Source organism: Globicephala melas, chromosome 10 (genome assembly GCF_963455315.2).
Source record: "Globicephala melas chromosome 10, mGloMel1.2, whole genome shotgun sequence".
Taxonomy (NCBI): domain Eukaryota; kingdom Metazoa; phylum Chordata; class Mammalia; order Artiodactyla; family Delphinidae; genus Globicephala; species Globicephala melas.
The window spans coordinates 96,902,062-96,915,675 of record NC_083323.1 but is presented as its reverse complement, the minus strand read 5'-3'; the positions used below and the strand labels follow the sequence as shown (position 1 = coordinate 96,915,675).

The 13,614-nt window shown below is 50.2% G+C and overlaps 1 protein-coding gene across 2 annotated transcripts in view; it reads right to left on the bottom strand.

Moving 5' to 3' along the window:
* The window catches only part of VWF (von Willebrand factor), a 199,980-nt gene that overhangs the window by 20,271 nt on the left and 166,095 nt on the right, over nucleotides 1–13,614 (bottom strand). For both annotated transcript variants that reach the window (XM_060306367.2, XM_070046402.1), the window contains exons 41-46: nucleotides 13,087–13,428; nucleotides 11,097–11,296; nucleotides 4,942–5,044; nucleotides 4,482–4,556; nucleotides 2,183–2,287; nucleotides 833–1,038 (exon numbers count right to left, since the gene is read on the bottom strand). In XM_060306367.2, the coding sequence (XP_060162350.1) occupies nucleotides 833–1,038; nucleotides 2,183–2,287; nucleotides 4,482–4,556; nucleotides 4,942–5,044; nucleotides 11,097–11,296; nucleotides 13,087–13,428 (1,031 nt within the window). The remainder of the gene's footprint in view (nucleotides 1–832; nucleotides 1,039–2,182; nucleotides 2,288–4,481; nucleotides 4,557–4,941; nucleotides 5,045–11,096; nucleotides 11,297–13,086; nucleotides 13,429–13,614) is intronic.

Below are 13,614 nucleotides of genomic sequence, written 5' to 3'. Positions count from 1 at the left end.
CTACAAACAGGTCTCCACGTTTATTCACATGGTAACGGGGCACATTTTTCAAACCATTTTCCTACACCTGCTCAGTCTTCCCGCTTTTGTACAATGAACTCAGTGAATGAGACCCCCGGTTCTTGGATTAAGAAGCCCCCCTAAATAGTGTTACCGCCCAGAATCCCACTTCTAGGAATCTATCCCAAAAGACACTCTGGCAAAAATACAAAATGACAGATGCAGAAGGCTGTTGCAGCGTCACTAGTAACAGCAAAAGGCTGAAGCCACTCAACTGTGAGTCCACACGACTGAACCAAGATGCATCCTTGCCGTAGATTACTAAACTGTGAAAAGGAGTAAGGCAGATCTCCATATACGGACAGAGGATAATTCTACTATAAATTGTTAGATGAAAAAATACACATTCAAAACGGAATTTATAATATGCTACCCTTCTGGGGAGAAATAGGAAGCGATATAAATTTACAAAACTTGCTTATATTTTCAAAAAGAAAAATAGATGGGTACACCAATGAAAATGATAAATTATGAAGGGAGAGAAGGAGCGAGGTAGGGAAGGTGAGGGTAGAGGTGAGATTTCTGGGAGCGCATCGTTTTGTAATTTAGGTTTTAGAATCATTCACGCGTTTCGAATCATCTATAGCACCCAGCCATGCTCAGAACATGGTAGCGTCTCTGTAAGTACCTCCTGAGCTAATTAGATTTAGGCTGAGATGGAATGCTGATGCCCCTTCACTGGGCCACACAGTACTCGTGTGGGCAGGAAGGCAAGTCTTCCACAGGAGGATGTGTACGGCCATCGTCCCAGCTGGAGCCGAGCAGCCCCTACCTTATCAGGGAGGCAGGTGGTGGTGGTGCAGCCGCAGTCGTTGGTGACGGTGGAGGCCAGGTACCCCAGTGGGCAGGTCACCGCCGAGCTGGTACAGTTGCAAACACACTTATACTCATCACAGCACTGGGTCTTCTGAAGGACCGGCGTCCGGTGCGGGGGACAGGAGGGCGGGGACGCCCTTGGGCATTCCTCCTTCCTGCAGGCTGAGGGGCAGCACGAGGTGATGCCCCGGTCCTGCCACACTGAGCCCTGCACTCAGCCTGGGTTCCTAAGCATTCAGCTACTATATAAGGTCCCAGGGAACTCTAGCCCCAGAATATTAAGTCAGAAACACATGGGAGCCCAGCTCAGGAGCTGAGGGATAGTCAATCATACCAAAAAGTGGTTAGTCTGCAGAAAAATAAGAAAACTAACCCAAAGGAGAAATATGAAGCTATTTTAATGGAGAAGCTAAGGCTGCTAGGCTCCACCACCTTCCCGGGCACATCTGGAAGGGGTGGGGTCCCTCCAGCTGCAGATACTCAGAGATGACTGGTGTAGAATCTCTAAGACCCAGCGAGCCCTGGGCACATAGGTACTGGTTAGCATTTTTATAAGCTGGTAGCTTATGAGATCCTATCCCCAACCTCAGTACCTGGAATAATAAATGACCTACAGTTTTAGGTCCTCCAACAATGATGAATGAAAAATGACAGCAATCTCGTCAAATCCACAATGCCCTTTTATCACTGCCAAATCCCATCCCATGCCTTTGCCTGTTCCCAGCTTTCTGCAGATACAACGTGTTCTCCCGCACTCGAGGGCTTTCATCTCAGAACTTGAGTGAGATTCTCAATCAACAGGATGAGAAATGGGTAGTGACTTAAAGTGGGTATTCTTAGTAACTAAATACAGAATTCAGCTTCTTGACATGTCCAGAAACTGTCCTTAGTCCAACCCTATGCTTAAATTGTAGTATTTAGAAATTAAATACATAAACATACAGAGAAAGAAAAATGTATAAATGTATTTGGGAATAAGACCCAGTGATTGGAACCAACCAAGGGTACATTCCTTCCCCTCCACGGCTTATGGGAGGTGGGAGAAAATAAAGATTAGATCTGGAGGCTTCTTCATCTCAGGTCCAAATGCCACCTAATAGCCCAAAAGGGGGATGCCTGCACCCCGTTCCCCATCGTAGCCTGCGGCTGGGAGGAGTCTTAGGGCGCTCAGTCCACGTGTGACCCTGACCCCTTTGTTCTAGACGCACCCCAAGCCCAGACTCAGCTCACTAGAATACAGGATGCCTTCCCAGACCAGGGGACAGTGACTGCACCACCCGTCCTCACCCACGGAGGGAGCACTTACAGCAGGTGAAGTTGGGTCTGCACTCGCCGGGGTTGGTCAGTGTAGGCTGGAGGCCACCTTCGCAGTGAGGCACCGGGGGCAGGTCACAGCTCACCAGGTCACACACTGAGGGCCCAGAGAGAGAGAGACGTGCACTCAGAATTCAGCGAGGCTACTCTTGTGCTAGTGAGTGGCTCCCTACGCTACATTCCTACTCACGCAGACCTTCACTGTCACATATGTGATGATGATAAATTGAAGGCAGAGCTAGAGATGGAGATAGAGGGAAAGATACAGGAAGATGAAAAGAGGGGAAGAGATGGAGATAGAGATGGAGATACATGGACAGGGAGGGGGCGGGGGAGGTGATGATAGATAGACAGATGATAGATAAAAAGATAGATAGATGATAGATACATAGATAGGTAGAGAGATAGGAAGATAGATAATAGATAGATGATAGATACACAGATAGATACATAGATAGGTAGACAGATAGGAAGATAGATAGATAGGTAGATAATAGACAGATAGATGATAGATACATAGATAGATAGATGATTGATAGATAAGTAGACAGTAGATAGATAATAGAAAGATGATAGGTAGGTAGGTAGATAGATAGATAGATAGTAGATAGATAATAGATAGGAAGGTAGATAGACAGATAGATAGATACAAGCCATGTTGATTACTCTTGTCACCTGCAGGGACTCCAGATCTCGGCCAATCACTTGAACCCTCTAGACCTCAGGATCATCTTCTGTAAGGTGGGCAGTCTACCTCACAGGGTCGGTCTATTGATGTCTTGAAATAATGAAGGCAAAGTGCCTGGCACGTTGGAGAAGCTTCAAAATGTCCATAAAATGAGGGCTTTGAACTAAATGACCCCCAGTTCCCTCCACTGTTAACATCTTAAGACCTATTTTTACTAAATTGTTCTCCAGTCAGATTCGCCCCTCACTCCCGCCCCGCCACATAAGGCTTCTCTTTATCCCTGCTAAATTTCATCAGCCTAAAGCAATGTCTCAGATGATTTCTTTTTTAGATCCTCAGACTGTCTTGATCTATCTGCTCTCCCTCAAAGGTTTCATCGCCTCAAACTTCACAAGCCTGTGCTTTATGTCTTCATCTGTACAATTAACAAATGCCTGTGACAGGACGGGGACAAAGCACTAGAGACTTCCTGCCGTGTTTCTCAGAATTCCATCAGCTCTGGATTCATTTAATTATACCGTTATTCAGCCCATTATTCACGATGCAGGTTGCAGGTCTGTAATGAAACCCTTTGACAAATAACGTGTTGAAGTCAAGGTGCCCATGTGTGGCCTTTTCTACAGTTACTCTGGCATAACTGGCTCTGCAGTAAATCCCTTGCACCTCCCCCACCAGTGATTACCCCATTCTTTTATGTTTGGGGTATCGTTGATAACAATATTACGTGTTTCAGGTGTACAGCACAGCGATTCACAATTTTTAAAGGTTATACTCCGTTTATAGTTGTTATAAAATACTGGCTGTGTTCCCTGTGCTGTACGATATACCCTGGTAGCTTATGTATTTTATACACAGTAGTTTGTACCTCTTACTCCCCTGCCCCTATCTTGCCCCTCCCCCCTTCCCTCTCCCCACTGGTAACCACTAGTTTGTTCTCTACATCTGTGAGTCTGTTTCTTTTTTGTTATATTCACCAGTTTGTTGTATTTTTAGATTCCACATATAAGCGCTATCATACAGCATTTGGCTTTCTCTGACTTCTTTCACTAAGCATAATACCCTCCAAGTCCATCCATGTCGCTGCAAGTGGCAAAATCTTATTCCTTTTCATGCCTGAGTAGTACTCCATTGCATGTATGTACCACATCTTCATTATCCATTCATCTGTTTTGCGGGGGGGGGGGGTTCCTATTTTTTGGCCACGCCACGCGGCACTCGGGATCTTAGTTCCCCAACAAGGGATCGAACCTGTGCCCCCCGCGATGGAAGCATGGAGTCTTAACCACTGGACCACCAGGGAATTCCCTATCCATTCATCTGTTGATGGTCGCTTAGGTTGCTTCCATATCTTGGCTGTTGCAAATAATGTTGCTGTGAACATTGCACCCCATTCTTTTTTAATGCTTTCAAAACTTAATTTAATAAGTCACAGCAGAATCTTTCTAGGAAACAAATCCTTTTTTCCAGAGGCTACTCTTTCTGGGTTTTGGAAAATCCACACCCTGCTCCTGACCACAAGCCCCTTCAGCACCACCACCTTGGCCCCCTCTCCCCAGAGCGGGGCTGGGGTTGGACCCCGAGAAATGCCACGGGTGACACATACCACACTCGTACTCGGGGCAGCACTGCTGCGTGCTCTGCCGGAGACGGGCCACCTCGCACGGGCCGCACGCAGGCGCTGGGGGAGAAAAGGCCGCGGAGGCCAGAGAAAGAGATGGCAGTACCCGCTGCAGACTCTCGGCGACGGGAACCAGCCAGGCCCGCTGACGAATGAGTCTCCCGGTGTGTCCTGCTGTCCCCTCAGACACACCCTCGGGAGAACAAGGCTGAGGGCCAAGGAGGGGACAGCAGGGCAGGCACACACACACACACACACACACACACACGCACGCGCACACACACACACGCCCCCGAGAGCTCTACCCCCGTGCAGAAAGGGGAGCCCAGCCCGGCGAGGCAAGGAGGGTGGGGCTGGCGTGGGGAATCCACGTGTGGATCTGGTCCCCCAGGTCTGCAGACAGGTGGCCTCGGGGCCTGCCGGGAGCCCTAGGGAGGGGCCTCACCTCGGGCTGTGGGGCAGGGCTGTGTCGTGCAGTTGACCTTCCGTCCGCTGAGGCACATGCAGATCTGGCAGGGCTGGTGGTCTGGGACCCACGTTTCCAGAAGCTGAGGGAGAACGAGGTTCAGAGAGGGCCCAGGAGTTCATGGAAGTTGGGTCCCCCCACCCCTGGCTCTGTCTCCCTGGGGGACACCCAGTGCCCGAGCCCCGCCTGGGTCAGAGCTGCGCAGATGAACCAAGACAAGCTGACAGATGCTGAGGACCCTGCGGAGGAGGCAGCTGGAGAGGCCTGGGGTGCCCGGGGCACCCACACTGCTTCGTACACTCGGGGGAAGGGCAAGCCCCAGGTCTCAGAAAACATGGAGATTTCATCACAGCCCTTCTGATGGTGACACTAAAACAAAGCAAGGCGAGAAAATGAGGACTCCCGTGTCACCCCGCCAGCCACTTCCCAGGCCAAAGGAGAAGCTGGGCTGCAGCTTGAGAAAGAGCCACTCATTTCTGCAATGGACTTAAGACTATGCGGCAGGAAGAGCTGAAGGGGGGACAGCAGGACTCTCAGAACCCTCACATTGTTGGGACTGGTGGTGACGTTCCAGACCTGGGTGCAGTTTCCAGGTGAGGGTCACCAGGGCAGCAGGCATCCCCACTGCACAAGGGCTTCAGAGTCAGGAAGCCCCCCAACTCCTACGTCGGTTGGCTTCACCCTCCGTGCCACTGCCCGGTTTCCTCCCAGGCGAGGGGAGGGCCCCCCAGCCTGCCTCCCAGGACTGTGCAAGAAGCAGGAGGCTGTGCAGAGCACAGATGGGACTGCAGAGCCGGGACTGGGTCCCTTTGGGCTCGGCCCTCAAGGGAAATCCCAGTGAAGTCACCCCTGAATAAATGCCTCCTCATCCAGCAGCTCAAAGGCCGCTAGAAAGTCCCCAGGCCAAGAAGGTCTTACTTATTCCGTCTGCTTCCATGGTCCGCAATGAGCATCTGCCGCGGAGAGGGAGAGAGATGGGACATCTCCGGGCAAACCCCTCCCCGGCCTGCCCGTCCTCCTGTGGGATTAAACCTTGGAGGCTTCCCTTGACACCTTCTGCTGCATCCACGTAACCGCCCACATCTGAGCGGCAGGTGTCACGTGGCACGGTTTAAGGGCTTTACGCAAACTACTCATTTAATCCTCATCGCAGCCCCGTGACCGGGACATTCTTAGTTATCCCCACTCGTCCAAGGAGAAAGCGGAGGCGCTAGCTCGGGGTCACACCGTCGCAGTGCAGAGATGGGATCTGGACCCAGAATCCACTTATTATCCCTGTGTTCTGCTGCCTCCCGGTAATAAGTAGCATTAAACATGTTCAAGATATTTCCCCAAAGGCTTTACACTGACTCATCGTATGATCCTTCTAGTAACCCTAGCGGGTGAGTATGACCATTACTTACACTGACCAGTGAGAACACTGAGGCACAGACCAGGAGGTCGACCGGGGGCACAGCCGGGGTCTGGACCCGGCATCCTGGCCCTGCACACCACATGCTCTCTCTCCAAACCACAGCCGCCAGGCTCAGCCAGCCCGCTGAGGGGCTGTGGGAGTGCCAGGCCCTGGGTACACTGTCCCAGCCCTCGAATGGCTGACGGTCAAGCCGAGGAAATAGGACTTGCCCGTGAAAAGGTGAATGAGATCACGGAATACTACTCAGCCACGGAAACAAACGATGGAACGTACAGTGTGGATGGATCTCGAGAGTATTACGTTGAGCGAAAGAAGCCAAGCAAAGAAGGAGTAATACTGCATGAGTCCATTTACATAAAATTCCAGAAAATGTAAACGGATCTATAGTGACGGAAAGCAGACCAGCTGTTGCCTAGGGATGGAGGTGGGGACTGGGGGTGTATTAAACAGGGGCATCAGGGAACTTTCGCAGGTGATGGAAATTTCATTATCTTCATCGTGATGACGGTTTTTACAGATGAATGAACTTGTCAAAATTCATCAGATCGTGGGCTTCCCTGGTGGTGCAGTGGTTGAGAGTCCGCCTGCCGATGCAGGGGACGCAGGTTCGTGCCCCGGTCCGGGAAGATCCCGTGTGCCGCGGAGCGGCAGGGCCCGTGAGCCATGGCCGCTGAGCCTGCACGTCCGGAGCCTGTGCTCCGCAGCGGAAGAGGCCACAACAGTGAGAGGCCCGTGTACCACACAAAAAAAAAAAAAACACGAAAAAATTCATCAGATCGTACATTTATGTTTGGCGCTGTTTACTGTCTGTGAACTCTCCATAAAGGTGATTTTTAAAATAAAAAAAGAGTGCCAGGAGTGCAAAAGAAGAGTTCACTAGGGCTGTGGGCTCCAGAGAGGCCTCACATCCTTGGGGACATGGCCACTGCAGGAGGCTGTGCTTAACCTGGCGGGCAGGGTGCAGCCCTGAGGCCCTGTAAGCAGGACCCGCCTCAGAGGGAAGAAAGTTCAACAAGGACAAGCCTTGAGCGGGTGGAGACGGGGGACGAGGACCAGGAAACAGAACAGAGGCTGCAGCGGCTACGCTTCCAGCTTCTCCAAGGGGCTGGGAAGACCCAGGGAGGGGCACAGGGACAGGCGAGGCTGGGCAGAGCAGAGGAAGGCGGGGGGACTCACACATCTCCCCAGGCCTCTCTCTGCTCTGCCTCTTTCCTGCTCTTTTACACGGACGGTGATGCCAAGAAAATCATAAATCAAGGGATTTATATTTAGATGTTTAAACGGCAAAAGTGATGAGATAAGAACGGAGATATATATTTATATATTAGGGGTTTCTTTTCTCTCTCTCTTTTTTTTTTTTTTTTGGTTGCACTGGGTCTTAGTTGCAGCATGCAGACTCCTTAGTTGTGGCATGCGAACTCTTAGTTGCAGCATGCACGTGGGATCTAGTTCCCTGATCAGGAATCGAACCCGGACCCCCTGCATTGGGAGCGCAGAGTCTTTTACACTGAGCCACAAGGGAAGTCCCTTTTTTTCTCTTTTTAAAAATGAACTCCAGACATCTAAAATTCAAGAACGAATTATACAGCTTTCCAACTCGCCTTGGCAACATCACAACAGATGACCAAAAGCAGGTGTTAAACGTCCTCTTCCAGGGATTTCCATTTTCCCAGGAAGCTTTAATGAGGCAGGTCACAGAATCTATGGCCCTGAAAAAGAGCCCTGGCTGGCAAAGGCTAAGCTTCTAAAAGCGCCCGCGGCCAGCCTTACAGCAGTACCCCTGGCGCATTATGCAGCCAATCGGCCAGCAGAGGGCACTCCTGCATCAGGACAGGCCAACTCCAGGCAGCCCTGTCTCGGCCCCCAGGTTCCAGGGCCTGGTGCAGGACTGTTACCTGGACAGAACAGGTAAGCGAGCTGGCTGGAGTTAAAGATTAAATAAAGATGACAGGAGAACGACCTGCAGAGAATGCAGCAAGGGAAAACTGAAGTCTTCAGAGCCCAAGGTCAAAGCAGGTACTCAGGTACAGGTACAAAGCAAGTCACCAGGCACTGCCCACCCCCGCCAGGATCTGAGGGAAGATGCAAATTAAACGTCAGCGCTGAGCCGCTACAGAACAGAGAGGAGACGAGGCTCAGCAGACCGTCTGGGTGATGCAGGCAATCCCCAGTGGAGCTGAAGCAGCGCTTGCCCGGCACAGTGGGGGGTGTATGGGCAAGGCGGGACAGCCCATGCATGGCCCCAGATCCCTTTAGAGCCGGCTACGAAGGCAGAGTACATTTTGTGAAATACACAAGAGCTATGGAAACTGGTAAATAGTCTGCCCTTCCAAAATTACCACAAGAGATTTCTACCCTGGATTATTTCCCCGAAGAAAAGTTTTCTGGGCTTTATTTTTCAGTTTCAAGAAAATACACTTAATGAAAATGGTCTTCATATTAGATTTTTATTCCCTCTCTACTTTGAAAGTCAAAGCTGGACTGGCTGGATATTTGTCTTCATCCGTTTAAACTATATTTTCTGAAATAACTAAAAACGGCTGTGTTCCCTTCCTAGTCTTTTATTAACTAACTTTATGTCGCTTGATTTTAGAATGTATTTATCAGACTGTATCGATGTCAAAATACTGCACTATTTGGATGCCCTCTTCACTTCATACACCTCTGATGCATATTCCCATGTGTGGGACGGAAGGGGCAGGGAGCAGGGCAAAGGGTCAGAGAGGAGGAGGGGGGAAGGGGGCAGAGACCCTAGGATAACATTCGCAAGCCTCCCGCCCTCGGGTCCCTGCAGACACCTGACTCACAGAGAGCCAGAAATGCAAACCTGAGCTTCCTTCTCATCTCGAGGATGCCAAGGAAGGGGGCAGAGACCATTTCTGACTGCCTCTGAGAGCACCTTGCCACCAACGGCAAAACCAGCCTGAAATGACCACTGGGTGTCTGCACCCCAGGGCAATGGTACACGTCATCTGCGCCCAGCGGGAGCCCAGGAGCTGTGCACGTCAGGGAGAGCCGTGTAAGGTTTTGTCAACTCTTTGGGGGAGCATTATGGTACCGGCAGTTACTTAATTTGGCCAGCTGAAATATGGCAGTAGAGCGCGACTGGGCTTCTTTCCTGGTTCACCTATTACACTGTGAGAACGAACGGGATCCACTGGGCTAAAGCCCAGCGACAGAACAGAGCCGGTGGGACCATCCAGGTAATCGCCTTATTGGTGCCATGCTCGCACGGACACCCAGTCAGCTCAGAGTTTAGCTCCCAGTTCCCGTGAGACCAGTGGCAGGGCTTGGACACTATAGGGTGACCTGGTGTAGTGCATAGGGTCTTTTTAAATCACCTCTTGTCATCTGAGCCTCAGTTTCCCATTCAGAGGGACATGTAATAATTACCCTATGGAGCTCTGGGGAGAATCAAATGAAATGGTCCATTTCCTAGCTTCTGATGGCAGGGACAGAATAGTGTAGTCCTGGAATGACTGTTTTCATCATTCTCCAGTTGGTTAGCTAGCTTCACCGTGTGTTCTCCCAGTTCTGATTAAATACAGTGTTAAGTCACCTGACCTGGTCCACTTAGTGATGAAGGTCTTCCTTGGTGATGATGGAGATGTTAGGTCTTGAGTGCAGCCCATGGTCATAGAACACATCCTCCTTTGCTAGAAGCCAAATGTGCTGCCCCTCTACCAGGCTCTGTGGTATCACTGCCAGTTTGAAAGGCAGGACCACTGCCCACACTCACAGGTCCACAGACACACACCGCCCCAGGTACTACAATACACACATTGGCAACTTTGAAGAGATATGACTGCCATCTGAGTCCAAGATGAGGGAGTTTGGTAAATAAATAGCCTTTGAAAATAATGATTCCTAAAAGGCTAAGAGAACTGATGACTTGATGACTCAATGACTTCCAAGAAGATCAGCCCAAAGGGGACCTAGCAAAAGGGAAATTTCATGTATCGAAAAGAGCAAGCTCTTTGGAATCAGACAGAGCTTCAAATACTAACTCCAACTCCCAACCCCATCTCCTACGAACTGCATCCATGGGCAAGGTACCAAGCTCTCCAAGCCCTCATTTTCTCATAGGTGTTTTGTGAGTATTTATGAGAGGGGATGCTACACACACACACACACACACACACACACACACACACACACAATTCTATAGTCTAATAAGTCTGAGAAGCAAAAGCTTGCAAGGTACATTAGCATATCAAAAGCTCTAAAGAATCCTGCAATAAAGAAACCTGTCTAACTTGCTTAGCCGGTGTTTTTTAAAACCTCTTGACCACAGGTAACTGTCAATACCTTGCCTGCTAAACACACCTTTGAAAAACGTTGAAATAATGAATATATAGTGCTTAATACAATGTAAGGTACCTAATATATCTTAATAATGGTAGACATCACCATATAAAATATTCTTTTCCCATCCCCTCCTGGGTTCCTAGCATTCTACTACGATGGATATGATAAATATAGTAATGGTAGCGATGTGTCGTTACACTCTGGTGTTTTATCACACAGCTAACCCTAACAGATCCGGGTTCTGAACCAAGATGTGTCTGACCCCAAAGCCGTTATGCCGTACTGTCTTCCCATCCCTCGGGCCCCCCCCCCCCCGGAGAGCAGAGCCCTTCAGCCGAGGTTAGAAGGGGCCAATCACGGTGAACACTTCCCCCTACCGGCCCCACGGGGGGCGAGAGGCCAGGGTTCCTACCTGGTGCCGGATCCCATCGTCACCGACGCACTGGGTGCAGGCCTCCTCGGGGACACAGCTGCCTTCCAGCAGCACGTGGTGCAGGGGGCAGAAGCAGCCTTCTGAGGGATGGTCCCCACAGGAGCTCGAGTTGCCCTCACATTGGCGGGGGCAGCCGCGCTCACAGTGGTTGTAGACCAGGGATGGCGGGCACGACACAGCTGCAGACAGAGAAGGGGGTCACCCTCAAGGATCTGCACCAACCAGAGGGAAGTGGTTCAGCTTCAAGGCAGTTGATCATCTAACAAACTTGCCGGGGCAGAAACTGCTAGTTTCCACCAATTTTCATTCTCTCCATCTTTCATAGAAATAGACCTTCAAGCCGGGCACGTGACCACTCAGAATAAAGACTACATTTCCCAACTCCCTTGCAACTAAGTGCAGTCATGTGATTACATTCTGACCAATGACCTGTAAGAGCAAGTGTAGACTCTTAACAGCAGTTTCTAAGGATCATTTTTTGAAAGACAGCTGTGTCTCTGGCCCTTTTCCTTCCTTCCCCTCATCCCACCCCTTGGAACTGGATGTGATGTCCAGAGCTCCATCTTAAACCGTGAGGAAAAGGCACACCCAACTGAGGACGGAGCCAAGAACCAGAATCCACTTCGAGACCCAGAAAGAGCTGGGACTGCCTCCCTCTGACCAGCTGTGTGACACAGAATTTTATTTCTCTCTTACTTGTAGCCAAATTTAATCCCAACTGACGATGTGAACCTGTGTACCCTTAGGAAGTTCTATGGTTCTTTTCTTTGAATACACATATATTTAATACTTCGAAAATTCTCTTAACCTTAAGTAAGGAATCCACAGCTATGGAAGGCTGCCCTGGGAGAAAAGCTACAAAGTGATCCACTTCTCCCACTCTGGTCCTGCTCAACCCCTTCCTCACATTTTCACGGTGCCAAGGCAGGTGGTAGAGAAGGTTTCCGAGGATTTAGAGCACCAAAGACTTTCCTATAAATGCACGACAAATTGCCTGGAAGTAGACAAATTAATAAGCAGAGAAGGTGTGACCGGTAACTCAGAAACTGACATTTTCCCCTTAATCTGCAGGTAGGTTGAAAGGAGACTGTGTCATCCACGGGGACTCGGAAAACCAGAGCCCCAAAGACACCTGGGGGTTATCTAGTCCAACTATCTCATTCCAAGATGCAGAAACTGAGGTCCAGAAAGACTAAGGAAATAGCTGATGACCAGCTGAGCCGGGGCTAGGATGCCCAAGTCCTCCAGCCCCAGTTAAAGCTGTGACAGCATTATAATAATAAACTCGGAGACTCTGAGATGCCTGTACACATTGATCTCCCTCAAAAAAAAAAAAGAAAAAAGGTCAGGGATCACATTAGAAACTGAGGTTGCTGAAGTTCAGTGCTCTTATCACTCCAACACCCCCTGAGAGCAGGAGCCATGTCTGACTCATTCTGGTGTCCCTGACATGTTAAATATTAAATGCATGCCAAGTCCAAGTAAGGAAGCTGACCTTGGGAGGTGTCTACACTAGCAATCCTGTGGTGTTTGTAATGAAGAAGCTTCTTGGTATTCAAATGGCAAAATTCCACTCACACTTCAAAATCCTGCTAAGGCATGGGCTGCTCTGTGAGCCTTTGCTGAAGCCTGGTGCCGTTCCAAATTCGAGGTGACTGACTGCTCAGTCTGTACTTTGCTGTTGCCAGGATGTGTCTCATACATTAACATCACATTCGTATGACCTGCAGAACTACTGCTAGAAAGGACCATGCTCTCATTTACATAGAAATTCATTACATAGAAATTCTATGTTCAAATTACTTATACATCTACCATCTTATTTGATCCTGAATGGAATCCTAGGAAACAGGAAATCCAGAGGTTTTGATCTTCATTGCCCAGATAAAGAACGTGAGGCCCAGAGAGGCTGAGCAGGTCCCCCATTCGTTGGTCTTCACAGCGTTTGGGGGTGCCTAAGGAGACTCACCACAGAAATCGGGGGTCCTCCAGTCGACACACACCCCCTTGGTCCGACAGAGGTGGGCGTAAGAGGCAATGGCCTCACACACTTGCTCCTGGTGGCAACTGTCCTGCTGGCAGATGGCGTGAAATGTGGCCGGGGCAAGGACCGCGTGGCACTCGGCAAACAGCTCCGAGAGGAGGACCTGGCAGTGGGAGCCCCTGGAGATGGGACATGGCTCCTCGGGACCCAGCAGGCATGTCTGCCCCGGCTTCTGCACCGTCCACTCCTGGACCAGCGTCTTCCAGTCTGAGGTGACTGTGCCATCCCTCAGCATGAAGTCATTGGCCCCATTCTCATCACAGATGCCTAGAGAAGCAAGGAAAGACATGGTTAGGAGCCCAGGGTGCCAACCCCTTGATGCCGGAGACCTGGCCATTCTCCATCACCGCCAGCGTCTGCACCTTACTACTGGACCCAGAAATAGCAGTGTCCAAGGGCCCTGAGGATAGGGCAAGGAGGGTTTATGTCAGGGAGGAGGGTCAGAAGATATTC